This window comes from Gigantopelta aegis, chromosome 14, assembly GCF_016097555.1.
Source record: "Gigantopelta aegis isolate Gae_Host chromosome 14, Gae_host_genome, whole genome shotgun sequence".
Lineage (NCBI taxonomy): Eukaryota > Metazoa > Mollusca > Gastropoda > Neomphalida > Peltospiridae > Gigantopelta > Gigantopelta aegis.
In genome coordinates, this window is record NC_054712.1 from 34,396,447 (window position 1) to 34,416,573 (window position 20,127).

Here is a 20,127-nt window from a genome sequence, read left to right on the forward strand (position 1 = left end):
CCATCCAAAATGTGCTTGTTCCATTTAAATTATTCTGTTGTATACATTTGAAGTCCAACAAAACTAAATGGTCTTTCATAAGGCAGCAAAACATCTGTTTGATTAAAACAAACTTCTGAACATATCAGGGTGTTAACTTCTTGAATTGTAATTTTCTGTTGATTTGACAAGATCATAGAAAAATTTACATATAAAACGACTTGTCCCGAGCAAGCCTCTTTGTAGAGGGATGGACTGTCCCATCAGATAACTTTCAGGATGAATGAGAAGAAAGGAAGGATTTTTTAAAATTCAACAACGTACTCCTTATATTGTGATTACAGTAATATTGTGTTGGAGGATGGATGAGAAATCATCATTTTGGTTGATTTGCAGGCTGATGATTTGGGCTACGAGTGTCATCTTCGGACTTTAAATGAAATTGTTCCTTACCAATGTTCATTTAACACTTTAGTGTTTAATGACACATCTAGAACACACTGATCAATCATCAGCTATTGAATGCTAAGCATTTTCCCAATCTAACAAGTTCTGAGGAAGCCCGCTACATTTTGCCACTTGCAGCAAAGGATCTTTTATATGCACTTTCCCAGAGATACAGTACTTATTTAGGATGATCATTATTTTGGAAAGTAGGCCATTTCAGAAAAGCAGGCAATGCATCTCCCGCATGTAGTAGAAAGGAAGAAATGTTTTTAACGACACATTAAACACATTTTAATTTGGTGTTGGCACCACATTATGTACTCTTTTTGATTAGCAGAAAGGAATCTTTTATATGCACCACTCCAGACAACAAAGTATACAACAGTCATATTACACCAGTTGTGGAGCACTGGCACGAATGAGAAATGGCCCATCGGCCCACTGATGGGGGATCTATCTTAGACTGCATGCATTATGCAAGTGCTTTTTACCACTGGGCTACTTTCCACACCCGTACATGTAGTGAGGTGAAAAACTATAAGAATGAAAAGTAACTGTGGCGGCTGCTTATTGATTTCTGATCAAAACCAGGACCACGAGCGTGTGTGTCAATAGAAATATAAATAGAAAAATCTCAAAACAGCAGTTATTCTGAAACTGATTTCTCACCATCAGCCTTATCATCTTGCAGACCACTCTCCCAGATCCTGTTGTCAACATTTGCACGACAGCACGTATATCATTAGTCATTGTCAAATATACAGGGTGTGCTCAACATTCATCAATGTACGTTCATTTTCTAAAAACTCATTTTTTGAGATATAGATATAAGACCTATACTTGGCCTTTTTGTCTTTAAATTACATAATTTACAACTCCTTGCTTAAAGGATTAATATTTGGCATATCCATTGTTTCTGGTGGTTCTAGTGTGTACACAGGAGTCCTGGTGTGTACACTGAAGTCACTCAAAATGCATTTTATGCCCAACAAGACTCAAAACTGATATGAGATGGGCAACAAATGCTGCTCGATCATGTTAAAAGTGTGTTTTGTTTACCGATACCACTAGAGCACAGACATATTAATCATCAGCTATTTGATGTCAAAGATTTGTAATTTAGAGAGGGGAAACCTGCTAAAAAAAAAATCATTAGCAGCATGGGATATTTTATATACACCATCCCACAGACAAAACAACACTGGTTGGAACTAGAAATAGATCAATGGGTCCACCGACAGGGATCAATCTTAGACTGACAGTGCAACAGGTGACTGCTCTACCCCTATGAAACAATATATTTATTGATAATCACTTTAAATAACAGGTTTTACTTTCCATTTCATTTTGAACAATATTTCAGAAATCAACAATTTCTCAATTCAGGAGCAATATATGATTGTATAACTTATGATCTTTTATCCGTTTTTGAATCAAGTCTTCCATATTGCTGTTAAAATAGTTAAAACTACAAGTTAAACTTTGAAACTAAATTGCTATAACTGCTTTTCAATTTCTAACATTGTGAAGTACAGATTCTTTTGAATATGCGAAAATTAGTTTTAAAATGTAATCAATTTGAAGTGTGATATCTTATTAATGACATAATGAACACATTCTATGAGCTGCCTTGTATTATTCAACTAAGTGTCACTAGATGAAGGTCGGGTGTTTTAAAGCCAAGTGATAGGGCACACATTTTGTGGTGTACACTTAATTCATTTAAGTAAACCAGTTTTTCATTGTTAGTTATCATTCAATTTCAACTAACACTTCGGTATATATATATATATATATATATATTGATGCAATCTCCCAGGAAATTCTCACCTGCATAGCCATCCATATAAAATACATTTATACATGTATAAAATAACGGTTAGCTCGAATTTGCTAGAAATGAAAGGTAACATATGTTACTCTCGACACTTTGTCGAATGGAAAATCATTGTCAACAAAATGTGACATCTGCTATTCCAGGATGTGAACAAATGAATTTGTTGCCTACAAGAATTCTGAAATAGGCATATATAACAAGCCTTTGATGTACCAATTTTAGAACATGGGATGAAAAGTGCAACAACAAAAAAAGGCCCCAGAGCCATCTATATATATATATATATATATATATATATATATATATTATATATGGTGGCATTGCAAGTGTGGAAAGCAAGAATTGCTAAGTGAACACAGATGCAGGGGATGATGTGCAAAAGTGCAGTACGAGTTTCATATCATTAAATACCAATTAGGGCCTCCACAAGTCCAAATATTGGACTTGATAACGTAAAGGTCAAACTCGACAAATATCCAGAGTACCTGACACTTACACTAGATAATAATAAGACTATAGAATAAAGTAAAATATATCCATCTTAATTCTAGTGCTGAACGTGAAACCGAAATCATGCCACTGAATTGCATTTAGAAACAGGTTGATACTTTCAGTATTGTGACCGATGGACGGCCAAGATAAAAAAAATAAAAAACTAGTGCATGATCATATGAATATTTTGTAACTTGTATTATCGATTAGTCACTGCTGAAATTAAAGCTCTACATTGTCTCACTTGTACAGGTACTAGTCCTGTGAACAGATTCCAGTGTTGCTTGACTCGACCCAAGTATTCAAGTACTCGTGGAGACCCTAATACCAATATAGGCGATCTGAGCTTTTTTTTGTGTGTGTGAACACTATGGCAAGGCTAAGGTTGCCTGACGACATAAAATGGCAGTAACACATTCATAACACTGGTATGCCATGCAGAGAGATTGGCAGACAACATTACCATACAAGCATCAGTTGTTCGATTCAAAGACATATGCATACTCATGATACACCACGATTTTGAAAATTGATGAAGACGGATACCCGTTAATACAGAGTACTAGTATGCCATGCAAGATGATGCCCACTGACCAACAGCAGATCAGGGCTCGAACTTTAACGGCTGTCGTTGAAATATAAATTGCTGTAGGTATAGAGCATCACCGATGGCACTTTTGTGTAGTTGTTGTGGTTTCTTATTTTCATGCAAGCCACTCATCTTCAAGCATAACAAGCTCGACCTCAACATAGTAGTACTCGACCTCAACATAGTAGTAGTCGACCATCTGCAGCAGAATGCAACCGACACTGTACCATTGTCAGTGAAAAGCCTTGATCTGAACATGATATCTGGGATGTTTTAGGTGCACTCAGTTAGGGGAGAGGGATCCTCCTGTGTAGATATTATACTTTATGAGGAATAGCAAAGAATACTGCATTTGAGCATTCGTTGATATGTTGGTTGACGTTTACAGGTGTCATTACCGACGATCAGGCCGTTTGTATCAGCTGTGAAGTAATAGCTGTTAGCTGTACGTATAACATATGCTGCCAATTTCATGTCTTGAACGTTAAAACATTTATAAATATTCTCACGAAACTTATCAGTGCCAACCTGGACAGACTTTTGGTTACCAAAGATTTTAAAATACTGTCCCATGATATGACCTTGACATAACAGAACCGAGAGAGCAACTAAAAAGACTCACCTGGTGAACATACATACTACATATGGAAGCCATCAATTAAAAGGATTTAGAGTTTGACCGTTGACTCTGCATGGAACTGGTTGGGGAAAGGGGGGATTGTGCAGTTGAAAGACTTACCTAGTGAACACTCATAAAACATGTGCTTAATGCAGTTAAGGAAACCTGAACTAAATGTTAACAATGTTCCAAATGACTCTGATCTTGCCCTGGGGTCCTATTCACTCGGTGAACAGGCATACCAAATATGAAAGTCATTCATTAAAGGGACAGTCCTGAATTTGCAGCTATTGTTTAGATGTGTCTAACTAATTAAAGAGTATTTTTTAAAGATTAAAATTACATATTAATTTTTTTTTGAATTCTTTAAAATACTAGTATCTGCAGTTGTGTGCTAATTGTTGCAGAAGTCATTTTTTATTTTGCTTCCTAACATGAATATATTTTTTTAAAACATACAAAATTATTGGGAAGTAACAATTTGTTTATACAGACAATGATATTCTAAACAAGAAAATATACTTAACATACATTGTATAAATTTAGTCACCAAAAAGGCTGTGTCTTTCAATGAAAGCTAATTCAGGACAGTTCTTTAAAACTGTCCCAAGTCGTCTGTACATTCAATGAGTATATATGATCATCCTATTGTTTGTAATAGCACAAATTTTATTTCCTAAAATACATTTTTTCAAAATAAAAAATTATTGTAAGGTAAAAAAGGATGCATTAGTTGGAAACATTTTACAGTAGTAGCTAACTCAGGACTTTCTTCAAAGAATAGAGAAAATTAAATTCAAGCTAATTAGAGAATCTTTAACCAAACTTAAAATTCTGCAAATGTATCACAAAATAGTTGTAACATACCATTATTTAATGATCTCTATATAACAAAAAGGAGCCAATACCAAGTTGAAATCCAATCAAAGAACTGTAACGAGACTTTAACCAAATGCTGACAACGTTCAGACAGCCGAATGTAAATTACCACACCAATGAAATCCAAAACAGCCCGACTGGTAGTATTACATGTTAAGACTTGATGCTTGGACATGTGTACTGCCTGTATATGCTGATAACACTCCCTAAACATCAGCATTGCTACAAACTGTTGACATCACCATGGAAACTGCATTAGTGTTAGGCTGGAGCAAATACTTTGCAACTGACCACAAATACACTGTCATGGCATTTTGGTTTTCAAGACAACTATCAGTAGCGACTTCATAATTGGCTGCATATACTGGCATCACTAAATTCATATCATACATTCTCTGATGGTCATGTCCAGTTAAAGCCGACACGGCTCTGTGAATACAGCTCATGCTCAAGGGTCGTCTGTACAAAAAAGAGAGTAGTCTTTCAGTTCAATTCTTCTGACATTCATACAGCTGTCCGCACAGATTCTGATCAGCACTACATCTGTCAAACATGCTGGCATAACTTAATTACTTGAAGAATCAGCGACAACACAATCGGCCATATATGTCAATGCTGACATCTTATTGATTGTACCAAACAAATGGACATTTACAAGTTGCCCATATATATATATATATATATATATATATATATATATATATATATATATATATATATATATATATATATATATATACTTGCAGAAAAAAGTTCTTGAACACCACATAAAATGGTCTCAAACCATCTATGAAGTTTATGCTGCAATTTGTAAATACTGTACACATTAATTGTGCTAATCATCTTGTAATATTTATAAAATTAATGACAAATAATTTTTAAAAACAATATGACACATCATAGATGGGCGTATAAAAACTATTAGATTTTTTTTTTCAATTCTGTAAAATATATACATGCACAAGAACTTTTTTCCATGAGTATATTTATATCAGAAAATAGAGGGGGTGGGGGCTGAATAATTCTGTTTGCTTGCAAATACAAAATTCAAATGATATTGCAAGAAATGTTAACAGCTTATTTTTACATGGCCCAATCGGGACAAGTCATCACAAGTGACATTATTATTGCCAAATCAGGCAAAATTATGAACATTCATTAACAGGTTGTCAGGAGTAGGCACTGAAATAAAATAGGGTACAGACAACAAAGTGGGCAGGAAACAACTGTGACACCAAACAACTAAGCATCAGTGTTTTACTTTTTTATTCATTTATGAGTTTCTACAATGACAAAATGAAAATACAGATGGAGAGAAGAAAAAAAAAGGTTCTCTATTTTAATTTCAGTGACAACAAATTCTGACAGACTGTTACAATCTGAATGCAATTTTATAATGCACACTTAATGTTAGCAGTAACAAGACTGCATAAAAACAAAATTACAAATAGGCAACTAATGCAGACATAATTATATACAAAAAATAATGGACAAACATATCAAATGTGTTGTGTCCAAAAATTATTAACATATTCATGGTTGTACAAATTTCCTTTTTAAGTAGTACTTTGTCAATTTGGTGCCAAACACCTCTGAGAATTGACAATCTGAGGAACTCATTTATGGGCTACACAAAAATAAACCCAGGGAACCCAATTCCTTTTCGCATAACCCGTCATGTAAATGATGTCCTTAATAATAATAATGTAAGACAGAAAAATAGGTTATTTAAAATTAGATTGTCTTACAATTGTCAGAGGCCTATACTGGGGCGTCATTAAACATCCACTCACAAACTGTCAACTTATTATTGTGTGTGGGAACTGATGGGACTTCAGGTGGATCAATTTTGGATAAAACAACTATGGCCGAATTATATACAAAAAAATTAAAATAATATATAAACAACTTTATTATTATTATTATTATTATTTTGTTAAGAGACAGTGATGCTTGCAACCTTTCAGTCCGACCCTACAGCTGAAGTGAATTAATTTGCAGAACATTAGCTGCATTTAAAAAACACTGATTTCCACACAATACCTGACAGTTATGAAGTTCATAGATGACAGAGATACACCCCAACCTAGGTCATACACTTTGTACAACCATGAAAATACTGATAATTTCGAACTAGCCCAATAAGGTATCAACAAAAATGTGAAAGGTTTCACAATGGTTCCGTTGCAATTCCTTCACAATTACAGTGGACAGCTTTTAACACGCACACACAACAATTTACAAACTTTCAAATACAAACCAATGCCCAGTTATAAAATAAAAAAAATTAAATGCTTTGTACAAATGTTAAAAGACATGAAATGATAATGTACAATGATCCAAGTGAAGAAAAAAACCCTACTAATAAAAACTGTTGTGAAAATGGTTGTAATCCATACACAATTATGGAGTTACCATAAAGCTCATAATCATACAGGTGGGTTGTTTGACAGAAGGGGGTACAGTTACACAGATGGGTTGTTTGATAAGGGGAGACAAAAAACTAACTATTTTACTGAATGTTTTGATTAAGAAAATGACAATAATAACTAGCAGTATTTATTTGAAAATGGCTGCAGTATATCAAGTACTGGTTAGCAATTATTAATTTTAAGAGAGTATTTAACTGTAGAGCAAAACAATAATGTTTTTATGATGATAAATGCAAAGTACATTTTAATACATGGATGCAATACAGAAATAGTAAACTTACTAAGTTTAACATTAAACACACAGCTTGAAAAATGGGGTATTACTGTTTGCTGTACCAGATCATTCTATGTACAATGTCTTTTTATTATACACTGGGGAAAAGTAATAATGTTGTGGCCTTTTTTAAACATTCGATTTTTTTCTCAAAGAGAAAAAAATATGCAAGTGTTATTCATTCAGGTAATATTTTAAAATGTATTTATGTTCATTTGTTGGGGATTATTTTGGTAGTATTTATCCCCCTTTTTTTTTCTTTTTTTTTTTTTACAAAATAATAACTGGTAATGCAATATACAAGATAAAATGGCACTTCATTATTTTATTCTCCTGAGGAAGTTTAAAGATTTTAAATAAAACTTTTGGTTATAAGATAAGTTTTTAAAACAAATTTAAAATATCTTATATACACAATAAAACTGCAACTTTCATACAGGACAATACATACCACTTTGCATTTGTAACACATTTTGGCACAGATTATCAAACAAAATTATTCAAAAGATGCAATCAGTGGGGGTGGGGTGAGGTGGGGGGTGTCTTTCTTTTTTTCCCTTTTTTTTTTTGGGGGGGGGGGGGGGGGGGGGGAGAGGAGGAGACAATCATACAATAAAATATTTGTAACTGACAATTTAATAGTACATGTACATTACCCGTTAAACATGAAGCATATTCAGGCTTAAGCAAACAATACGGTATGAAATGAGTTTACAATGGGTAAATTATTAATTGAATGTGGAAACTTTGTAATGTATTTTATGAGAACGTCTCCCATTAAATTCTGAAATAGATAAAGCTATCATAATTATACACGGGTTGCAACAACTAACTGGAAACCGTTTCAGGTATTATTTAGAGTTACACTTAACCACTGAAGAACCAGACTCCTGATGAGTCACAACCCAGCCAAAGTGGTCCATAACAATGTCACAGTAGTCCAAAAAAAAGAAAAGAAAAGAAAGAAAAAAAAAGCCCTAATAAAAATTAGACCTGAAATGTTTTGACTAATATATACCACACATTATAAGAGTCGATAGAATGGCAATGTCCATCCAGGTTTTGTTCAGTCAAATATACCCATCTGAGAGCAGTCAACATTTGCTACAAGTCTGGTTAAAGTTCAAATAATAATACTATAATCACATTTTCACTTTTTTTCCAGCTTCTAAGTTCTATGTTTAGAGATACATGTCATTCTGGCACATTAGTTAGATTTTGTGATGCATTTGCAGAATTCTATTTAGCTTGAACAGCCTGGTTCATGTTTTTCCAACTTCTACAATGAACGACTTTCATATTTGATACTGAGCTACACGGTTCGTCAAGTGATAATCTTTCAACTGCACACCTTTAACTCCATGAATCCAACCTCAAGCCAACAATCATTTACAATTTGGTTACAACTTGTTTAATGTTTCTCTATGACATTTAATTCCTATATCTTCAAATGAATGGCTTTCGTATTTGACATGCATGTCGAACATAAAAGTCATAGTGCACACCCCCAGAATTACACCAGGGAACAAAACTTTTCAAAGTTATGATTAGCAATTTATGTCAACTGAAAATTATTTAGCAATCTCTGAAATGTGCATAGCAAATCACAAGTTGACGCAATACTGAGTAAACGTTTCCTGTACACCTGCAATGGAGTTTTGTTTTCACCAGAAGAGCTTATTAATCATCGGCAACTGGATGTCAAAACATTTGGTGATTTTGACAGTCTAGAGGAGAAACCCACTACATTTTTTCCTTTAATAGCAAGGGATCTTTTATATGCACCATCCCACAGACAGGATAGCACATACCATGGCATTTGATATACCAGTTGTGGTGCACTGGCTGGGACGAGAAATACCCCAATGGGCCCACTGACAGGGATCGACCCCAGACCGCCCACGCATCAAGCAAGCACTTTACCACTGGGCTATGTCCCGCCTCTTTCCTGGTATTACAGCATAGTGTTATCTCATAGTCAAATGCAGGGTGTTCTTTTTTAAAGTAGGAAGCTGTTTAAGGAAAGTAGCTGGCTACAATAAGATCTAATGAATGCACTGATGTATGCATATACATTTAGCTAAAAGCACGAAATGTAGGTAGCAGCAGTCATAGATTCCCAACACTACGAGAAAGAGCCACATGCTACCTACCAATTAACACTATGCACCTGTGAGTTGATCCATTCAACTTGTTCATCATTCACAGAATTTAAAGGTGAAATCATGTAACGAGAAATGCCAAGATGAATGTTGTATTCAAAGGCCAGTCATACTCAATTACATGTATCTGTTCAGGGTTTACACCAGAGATTTAGTCTACCAGCACTTATGCCGAAGTTATGTCATCAAAAATCAATTCAACAATGTCATAATGTATATATCAAGTATAAAATAAAACATTAATGACACTGAAAGTCGTACAAGAACATTTAAACTGTTTAACATTAAACACAAATTTTATCTGAAACCTTTAATATTTTTGCCCATTTTACCCTCTGGAAAAATCTCTGCTGTATCATTTGTACTGAATTTCCAGACCTGTGCAATTTTACACTGTGACCATCAACAGACCCGTATATTTCCATCCCAACTGCTACAATGAAAATACAGTACTAACAGGTGGGTTATCATACTTCATGAAGCAAATGTTTTATTTAACGATTCACTCAACACATTTTATTTACGGTTATATGACGCGAGACATATGCTTACAGTCCACACAGATATTGAGAGGAAACCCGCTGTCGCCACTTCATGTGCAACTCTATTCGATAAGCAGCAAGGGATCTTTTATATGCGCCATCCCACAGACAGGGTAGCACATACCACAGCAATTGATATACCAGTCGTGGTGCACTGGCTGGAACGAGAAATAGCCCAATGAGCCCACCAACAGGGATCGATCCCAGACCGACTGTGCATCGAGCGAGCTTTTTACCACTGGGCTATATCCCGCCCCATCATACTTCATGAAGTATATTACGTAGAAAACGACTAATCTAACACAACTATCACTAAACAAATGGGGATCCTATTAACAACAAAGTATGTACGTACAAGAATTACCTTTAAAAATGGTTAAAAAAAACCCCAAATAAATGTCAAAATGGGATTATATACACAATTACGTATACTTGGCTATGATTAAAAACTTAGAAAACAATTTTTCGAACTTACCCCATTTTAAATCGTCACCTCTGAAATACTCTAAGTAGAACATTTATGTAAACAAATCTTTAAAAGGACTATCCTGAGGTTGGTGCATTGTAAGATGTTTTTGACTAAAAAAATCTGTAATGACTAGTATTACATATTAAATATAGATTCTTGTATAGAATGTCAGTGTCTGTATATTCAATGTGTTTCTGATCATACTAATGTTTTTAAGTCGTCCAAATTGGATTTGGTATCCCATTAATTTCTTATGTACGAAAAAGTACATATTAGAAAACACTAGCAGGGTTTCTGCCAGAGAATAAATGGGTATGGCAGCATACCCACTTCTTTTTTTTCGACAAAATTAATTATTCTTATCATTACTGTATGATTGTTTTAACCATAACCTTAAACTTAACCCATTTTCTTTCTGGGGGAGGTCCCCCCCCCCCCCCACCCACACATACCCCCTGTTGCATTCAATTCCAGTGTCATATCCAAAACTTTATTTCTGGCAGAAACAGACTAGTATGATCAGAAATACATTTAATATACAACCACTAACATTTTATTTAGAAAAATATATTTAATATACAATTACAATCGTTAAAAACATCATCCTGTACAATCGGCAAAAACTCGGGATAATCCTCTTAATGCTGGTATCCTCACCTCCCCAACCTGTATAACATTAGTTACTGTCAATTGCAAACACATCTACATGTATCTTTCAGACATCACCATCACCCATTAACTATATTTCTTATTCTATATTATCAGAGAGTAGTTAGTAGTATTACTGATTTTGCTGTTAACAGTGTAACCCTCTCATTCTTTATTTTGTACAATATATAATGCCGTGATGTTGCCATAAAATGAACATTATTGCACCATTTGCATTTCCTTTAAGCACGGTCAATTGCCTTTTAGAGCTCCGCTATATATTATCAATCTTGTCAGTAGTAGAAAATTCTTCAGCTTTTTTTAAAATTAAAGTTCACAAAATTCTATCTTTTAGTCTGTAAAGACTGCCACTGAGAATACGTGTCGTTTCAAAACCATTTAACCAAAACTCAAAAAGATACTTTTAAATTTTCAATGTTAAATTTCTATTTAAAATGTTTAAATTTAATAAAAAATCCACAAATTCAAAATATATATTACTAAGTGAAGACTGCCGCAGAGAATCATAGTACCAACTTTCAGAACTCTCCATCAAAACTCTAGAAGATTTTCAATGTTAAATTTTTATTTAAAATTGTTAAATTTAATAAAAATTAAAAAACTCAAAATTTCTAAAATATCTCTATCATTTCGTGAAGACTGCCCCTGATGACATTTATACCAAGTTTCAGAAGTATCCAATCAAACTCTAGAAGATAGACCTCGGAAATTTGTTTCTTAAATTTTAAACAAGTGTAATAATAATATAAATAAAATTTACATTGCCACAACCTCTCTCTATTAATTTGTGGAGGGTGCCCAGTTGGACCATTGTAACAAGTTTCAGAACAATTCATTCAAAACTGTAGAAGATGGAATTCGAAAGGAAAACTTGACGGATGGACGGACAAATCGGTATCAGAAAAGCTCTGCTGACAATGCCATAACGGAACTCAAAATGATCATCGTAACTGTTAATTAACTCTGCAATCAAAAGCAATATAAGAACAAAAGTTACTGGTCACAAAAACAGTGCTCTCTATTTCCTATCACCACATTCTTATTTTGGTATGAAACAAATGGTTGTAGTTAAAGATTGCAGATGAAATAGAATTTGTTAAATTTTATAGAATAGTATGATACTGTATCATGAAATAAAAATGGTTTTGTTTTGGTACGACATAGGCTATCAAAAGAATGAGAGAAACACATCTGAATTTATCAAATTTCCACTGCCTTCAATAATTACAAAATATCTGAAAAGTTAACTAGTAAACGTCTGTTTTGTTTGGTGTCAATAAGATGTTAGCATTGACCAGTCATGACATTAAGACATGACATGACCGCTAAATTATTTTTTAAAAAGAAAAGTGGACTATTACCATCTGCTATGAATGTTATGTGACCGTGAACAAATTGTACGAATGATTAAACTTCATTGGTTTACTAGTACCTTAAATATTAACACCATACCATAATTACCAATCAGGGATGATCTTTCACACACATATCACAAGGTTATCAACATGCACAAATTATGTAAAAATACCATTCAGTCAGAAAGAATTGCTTTGTATATTTGTTATAACCGATGAACATTTATTAAATAAGCGACAAAAAAAAATCACCAGCGGCCACCTACTAATAACATTCTTGTTCACAATATACAGCCATTTGTGTTATCACATTCTCTTCGAGTTAGAAGTAAATTATGCCAGCATGTTTTACAAATGTATGTGTTGCCACCCTGGATCAGTGTTTAATTAATCTGGACTTGTAGTGTGCCCAACAAACAACATATACTTGAAAGACTATGTACATTTTTATACTGATGACCCTCGAGCATGATCTATAGTCAGAGCTCTACAATTCAAGTAAAATGACATTAAAATTAGCAGTATGTACAGCCAATTGTAAAATCAATTATCATCAAGATCTAAAAACTTAACTATTAACACATTATGCTGAGACTGTGTCTCAGAATGAATCGTCAAATTTTATTTATAAACAGATATAACCAAGGCAGACTTGAAGGGCTTTCATCATGTGCATATTGTATCAATGACGAAGAGACATTAACACACTTTGATACAACCGTTAATGCATCATAAACATCAACTACAATCTTTTTTCTTCTTCTCAAAATGTAAATAAAATGCATGTCAGCGTGGAACCAAAGCATTACCCAGCTGCTACATATTTGGTAATGCCATTAAATCGGTTGTTGCATATATTCCTTCTGGTGAAAACTAACTGATGTGCAACAGAAAGACATTACTCGATGAATACTCGTATCCTTCAAATGTAATTATACTCTCTTATCTATGTACTAAATGATATAAAAGATTAAAGAGTTAAATAAGACAAATTTCAATCAGACTTCAACGTAACTTATATCCAAGTTCATTAGTAAACTGAATAGAAATCTGCAAACGCATCACAAAATAGAACTAATGTACCAGAATAATATATTTTTTTTAATGTGACCACAATCAAGCTTTTACCAGTAAGAAATTGTCATTCTACCCTCATTACATGGTGCTTGTGAGCCAACTAGCTGAATAACTTTTAATTTGTTTTTCCAATGTATACAATTGTTTTAAAAGTTGTAATTCCTGCCTGTACAGGTAAATTCTTAAAAATAGCATCTACATGTAGTGCTACTGGTTTTGACACCCAATAGTCGATGTGTATTTTTGTGCTGGGGTGTCATTATTCATTCATCCATTCTAGTCTTATTGGTATTAAGCTGTCAAGTGGCATTCCTAAATGTCAATACTTTCAAGTTCAGTTGTTGTTTTTACCGTAAGCTGTAATAGTTAAATTTTACTGGTTATCCTACAACAGATACCAAAGTGAAAGATTTATTGAATTTGGTTTAATAATCACTTTTTTGTTTCCTAAAGTTTTGGAAATAATATAATTAAAACGCACACGGAATCTGTAGGTATAGATATTAAGGATTTTTTTAAAAACTTATGATCAATATTTTATACAAACTAAGACTCAAAAAGTATTTACAGTGTTAAATTGTTGCAGAAGTTATATCATCATAATCTGCATTGCTGAAAAAAATTAATAATAACTTTTCAATGTTAATAGGGGTTTTGATATTCTAAAAATGATAAACTTTGAAAAGTTTTTGAAATACTGACTTTTTATGGCTTCAAATTGGAAGTGTGTGGATCCAATAAGGGATATACGAAAAATCTTTTTAATTACATGGGGAAAAAAGAGAGTATTTTTAACTGCCAAGAACATATTTTATATTCTTAAGTAAATTAAGTACATGGCTATATATAAATTCTGTTACATAAAGTTTTCTAAATTGTTGGTATATCATTCATACTTTACATATTTTTCCCGTGAATTCTGAAGCTACACCATAATAAAATGAGTTATTAATGCCCCAGATTATCCAGATTCTTTTAGCATTTTGGGGAGAAAGCAAAGGTAACAAGTTAAAGCTAATACATATATGTACACAAGACAATGTGAAGAACCATCTGTAAACAAAGAAATATTCAAAAGCCATGGTACCATCTACAATTAATGGTCAGCCATTATTATCAACATTTTCTCAAGAATACAAGTTATACGTGCTTAGTTGGGAAAGGGTTCAAAGACCTTGCATACAAACATTTAAAAAAACCAAAAAAAAACCCAGAAAGTTACTTGGAGAATTCCAGCCAAATTTTAAAAAAGGCTGTCGTGTTTGGTTTCCTATTACACAACTGTACAAAAAGCATTAATTTATAAACAATGGCAAATACAAAACAATACTCATTGTGAAAACTGTAAAATTTCCTTCACTCTCAAAGGCCAGATAATGAAAACACAAAATGTTTGAATGTATTTGCAGGGAACTTTTTGTTTTATGTGATTGTAAACTAGTTAATAAATAATAGTAAATGCTAATCCAACATTTTCAACAAAAGAAAGTCCCCCAATTTGTGTTTACCAATATATCACAGCAGGCAAGTTGCTGTGAAGGTTAGGAAAATCTGATATGGCAGTGACTGTCAACTTTCATGTGTTTAAACAAGCCGTCGACAAAGTGTTACAAAATCAGTGGCAGAAATTGTTCAGGTTCATGTGATTAAGACTTCTTTTTCTTCTAGTGCTATTCCATCTTCCAAAGAGGAATACAGAATTCCTCAAATGTAGCACAAATACCCTTAACACTGAAATATTTCTTAAGTACTCTATGAAATTCTGGGATTTATTTCGGCATTCTGTGGGTCCCAAAAGAAAGTGGCACTAAAAATTCAAAATTTCTATGCTTAAAAATTCCTCCAAATATATATATATTTAATTATGTCTGTTGTAATAAATTAATGTATTAGTTGTGTATTGCATCATCCCAAGTATGATTTACTTGTGCTAGAAACCCCACATGGCACCCTGGCAAAATATCCTGGATAAATCCCTGGAATGAGATAATGTCCAAAAAAAAAGAAAAAAAGCAGGAAAGAAACATAACTCTGTGCTCTTGAGAAAATGCTGATCTGGATAACCACTTACCTAATAAATGCTTTGAAACGAAAACTGAGATAACTATGTCATGCATCAATAGGACATTGTGGTTTACTTTAAATGCAAGATATTTACTACATCTTTAAAGGCATGCGTACTCACTTTAACTAGAGCTCACCATAAAATTAGTTGAAATGCTACGAAAACATTTAGTTTATTAAAATAAAGTTTGTTTTTATTTAACGACGCCGCTAGAGCACATTGATTTTTTACCGTATCATCGGCTATTGGACGTCAAACATATGGTCATTCTGACACTGTTTTTAGAGGAAACCCGCTGTCGCCACATAGGCTACTCTTTTTACGACAGGCAGCAAGGGATCTTTTATTTGCGCTTCCCACAGGCAGGATAGCACAAACCATGGCCTTTGTTGAACCAGTTATGGATCACTGGTCGGTGCAAGTGGTTTACACCTACCCATTGAGCCTTGCGGAGCACTCACTCAGGGTTTGGAGTTGGTATCTCGATTAAAAATCCCATGCTTCGACTGGGATCCGAACCCAGTACCTACCAGCCTGTAGACCGATGGCCTGCCACGACGCCGGTATTTAGTTTATTAATGACATCAAGTCTCTGAGAATTGCGAGAATGACAATAACGTGTTTTTGTACCCAGTAACGGAGTGCTCATTTTGGGTATATAATTGTAATCACAAGCTTTTCTAATGCATCTACATGGCCAAATATCATATCCAGTGCATCAAGTGATAATGCTTTTTATGTGCATCCCTGTTTATTTACATTACATGCTCATTTGTGGAAAGTATTGTAGCTACAATTGATTTACCGTTATTTGCCCCTTTTTTGTGAAAATAGCAGTTCGACAAATCTGCTAGCCCGACGCCCATGGCTAGTAGTTTTTAAGTTCGGGCTAGTGAGAAATGCAAAACCACTAGCCCTGCGGTTCCCCCCTCTCTCGTTATCGCTCGATCGTGGGGGTTTTCTTTTCTGCTTTTTGTCTCGGCTGAAATTTCGTTTAATAAATTTGATTGTGACGTTTGTCATCGAATAATATCAACAACGCAATCAGAATATAATAATAATCCACTTGAGCTAGGTCTGCAAACTGCAGTAACATTCTATCTCTACATTGTCACAGTTACAGCATGCATTGTTTACCTTTCCCTTTCAAGTTTCTGGCACAGGAAATAAGTCTAATGACATGCGTGCTTTGATTGGTTAGACACGTCACGCACATATGTTTTATTAGGCTAAGAGCTTGGAAATCACAAATCGCGACGACAGGTTAATCTCAATCAAGTAAACCCCAGCCATGCTTTGAATTTCAGTGTTTGTTTTATTTATCTATTGTTTTCTAATTTAACACTTCGCTGACATGTGGTTATCAGCGATCAGGAAAACAATTTACTTTAATGGTAACCGCATATGCAATGACTCGGTTTGGCCTATTACGTGTAGCAGTTTGGATAATACGTCACTGCTGTCGATACAAGATAATACCTTTTTTGTTCATCAATTAACAACGGATTAGATGTCGCCGTTATATTCTTTTGATATCGGTCTGACACGGCATAATGCCCTGTATTTGAGCAATTGGCATCACCTAAATATATAACTACACTGAACCATCTATTACCGTGTGTCACACTGTCGTACCCTCATTTAAATTTAATTAGTTTGATAGTGGGTTTAGATACCAACCACGAGTTTGTTCAATTATTTTTCCTGGGGGGGGGGGGGGGGGGGGGCCAAAAGCGAAAACGGGACAATGACGATGGATCACATTTGACAAAAGACCAAACGTACGACACGACAAAAAGCTGAAAGTTACAACATTATTTAAGTGTGTTTTATTTTACTGTTATACTCGTAAATGTGTAATGTTACCAAAATTATATAAAAATCCAGTTATAATTGTGGAGGAATTTGGGCTAGTGCTTTATTTTGGTGGGCTAGTGGTTTTCACAAACCCACTAGCCCTTTGGCTAGTGACTTTTCAAAATATTTGTCATACTCTGAAATAGCCCATATACAGCTGTGAAGGTAATCAACAAAATGGAGGCTCTTGAAAAATGAAACCCAACCCACTACTACTCTTTTATCATTCACTATATTGGCATTTTTCCGTATTACTTTTAACAAATTCTTCTAAATTTGAGCATGTGATGTTGATAAACATTAATTCATAACAATACACAGGTAAAACATTTGAACATTTTAATAAAGGATTTGTTCTATATGGCCTTGAAGTCTAAAAAAAACTTATATTAACATTTAAAGTTAAGCACATTCTTAATTTTTATACTTTTAATTATAAAATATAAATTAAAAAAACAAAAAGTTTGTTCATTTTAAAATGGTCCCCTTTCTTAAATAAGATTATTCTTGGGATATTTTGTTTAGGTGATTTGTTACCTTATATCTTCGAGGTATGTACTAGTATACATTTTGGCTTCATTTTTAGTTGTATACATGTATTTTTATGTGTAATTTTTAATTATTCTTTAACAGACAATTACAGAATTCTTCAAGTTACATGTTTGAGGAATGAGGATGACAATCGACAAGAACAGGTGTCTTTTATCAAATGCTGGTCATTCAATAATCAATGATAAAATGTGCTTAAGTGGTTACAAAAGAAAAGTTAAAACTTTAAATTTTAAAAATCTAGGTTAAGAAAATACAGCGAAAGACACAGAGCATTCCTTTAACCAAAGATTGTTAAAATTCTGGATTACTAGATGAGCTCTAGTTACTCACTGAACTACGTAAATAAAACTAAAATGTTTCAAATAAATATAATCCTAAAATATGAAATATAGTCATATCTTAAACGATTTGGTACCATGACTTGGGTAAGTTTTGCAATTTTAAAGCAACGACATTTTAATGAATGGGAAGAACATGAGTAATGTGCAATACTGTGATTACCTAGATGATAATGATCGTGATCTAGATCGTGATCGCGACCGAGATCGTGACCTGGATTCCCTGCTTTTGTGTATGTTGGTTTGTTTCCCATTAGAATCAATTTCCTTTAAACGTTTTTTATCATCTGAAAAGAAAGAAAAAAGATGTATCAAAATCAATGAAAAAAAGTTATTTTAAAAAAAATGTTCTTGTAACTAAGATTGGCAAATATGTGCTGATTAACATTACTGCAATTAATGATGAATATGAGATCTGACACATTGATAATTATTTTAGGGTACATAGGTGAAGTCATAACAGTTGAACTAAGCAGCCAAATTCAACTTTAAATAACTTTGGCGATTTGGAGTGGCAGCTTAAACCCGGATGACCAAACATATATAATCAGGATAGGGCTAGAGGTCATTCAAGCTAAGATGACATCAACTGTACAGCTAAAAATCTTCTTAGCATATATACAAACACTGATCAAGTACTACTCTAACACAAGTACTTTGGCCGTTTGAGAGCTATAGTACATCCCATCCTACAAAAATGTTTGGTAAATAATTTCAGTTTTATTTGACGTAAGAAGAAAAGTAAAAGTGTTTTGGAAATAAAATAAAAATACTGTTTTTGTGTTCAATTTAGAAAACAATCGGGTTAGAAATAAATAACTTTTTATTTCCATAGCATGAAAAAAGGCGGACTATATTATGTATATAGATGGACATTTGGACGTGCCTTAAATGTATATAGTAATAGATGATAATTTCTACTACCCCATACCAAAAGTTCACTAGCTGCAACCGATGGCTAGTTAATTTGACAAACCCTGAGGACACGGAACAAAAACACAGGATTTTTACCTATCACTAAGTCCAGGTGAGCAGAAAGTACTTGATCACTCATCAAATGCAAGTAAAAATTGTGATGGACAAGTTAAAAATAGGGCCCGAAACGGCCTGTGTCCAGTCGCCAAATACGACCAATGTCCCATTTTGGAGACTTAAATATTTAAAAAATAATGGTGTTAGTTGCCCAAATAATATTACTTAGTTGATCTTGTTTAGAGCTATAACATATGAGCCACTATTAATATTTGTATTCCACATTAAAATCTTGCTCGTGGTTCTCTTAACATAATTTGCCAACATCCATTATTATTTTGGGGGGTCCACCATATTTTTTGGCGAGTTTTGAGCCCTGTTAAAAAAGTGCAACTACCAGTTAGACAGGCAGTGTCTTTTTCTGACAGACTGATGTTTATTTGTAATTTGTGAATGGAATCTGTGACCGCATCAGTTATGCCAGAAGTCCAAACCATTCAAACAAAAAGGTTCAGAATTAC

General features: G+C 33.8%; 1 protein-coding gene across 2 annotated transcripts in view; it reads right to left on the reverse strand.

Moving 5' to 3' along the window:
* Positions 1–20,127, reverse strand: part of LOC121388180 (apoptotic chromatin condensation inducer in the nucleus-like) — a 71,745-nt gene that overhangs the window by 33,637 nt on the left and 17,981 nt on the right. For both annotated transcript variants that reach the window (XM_041519443.1, XM_041519442.1), the window contains exon 6: positions 18,798–18,921. In XM_041519443.1, the coding sequence (XP_041375377.1) occupies positions 18,798–18,921 (124 nt within the window). The remainder of the gene's footprint in view (positions 1–18,797; positions 18,922–20,127) is intronic.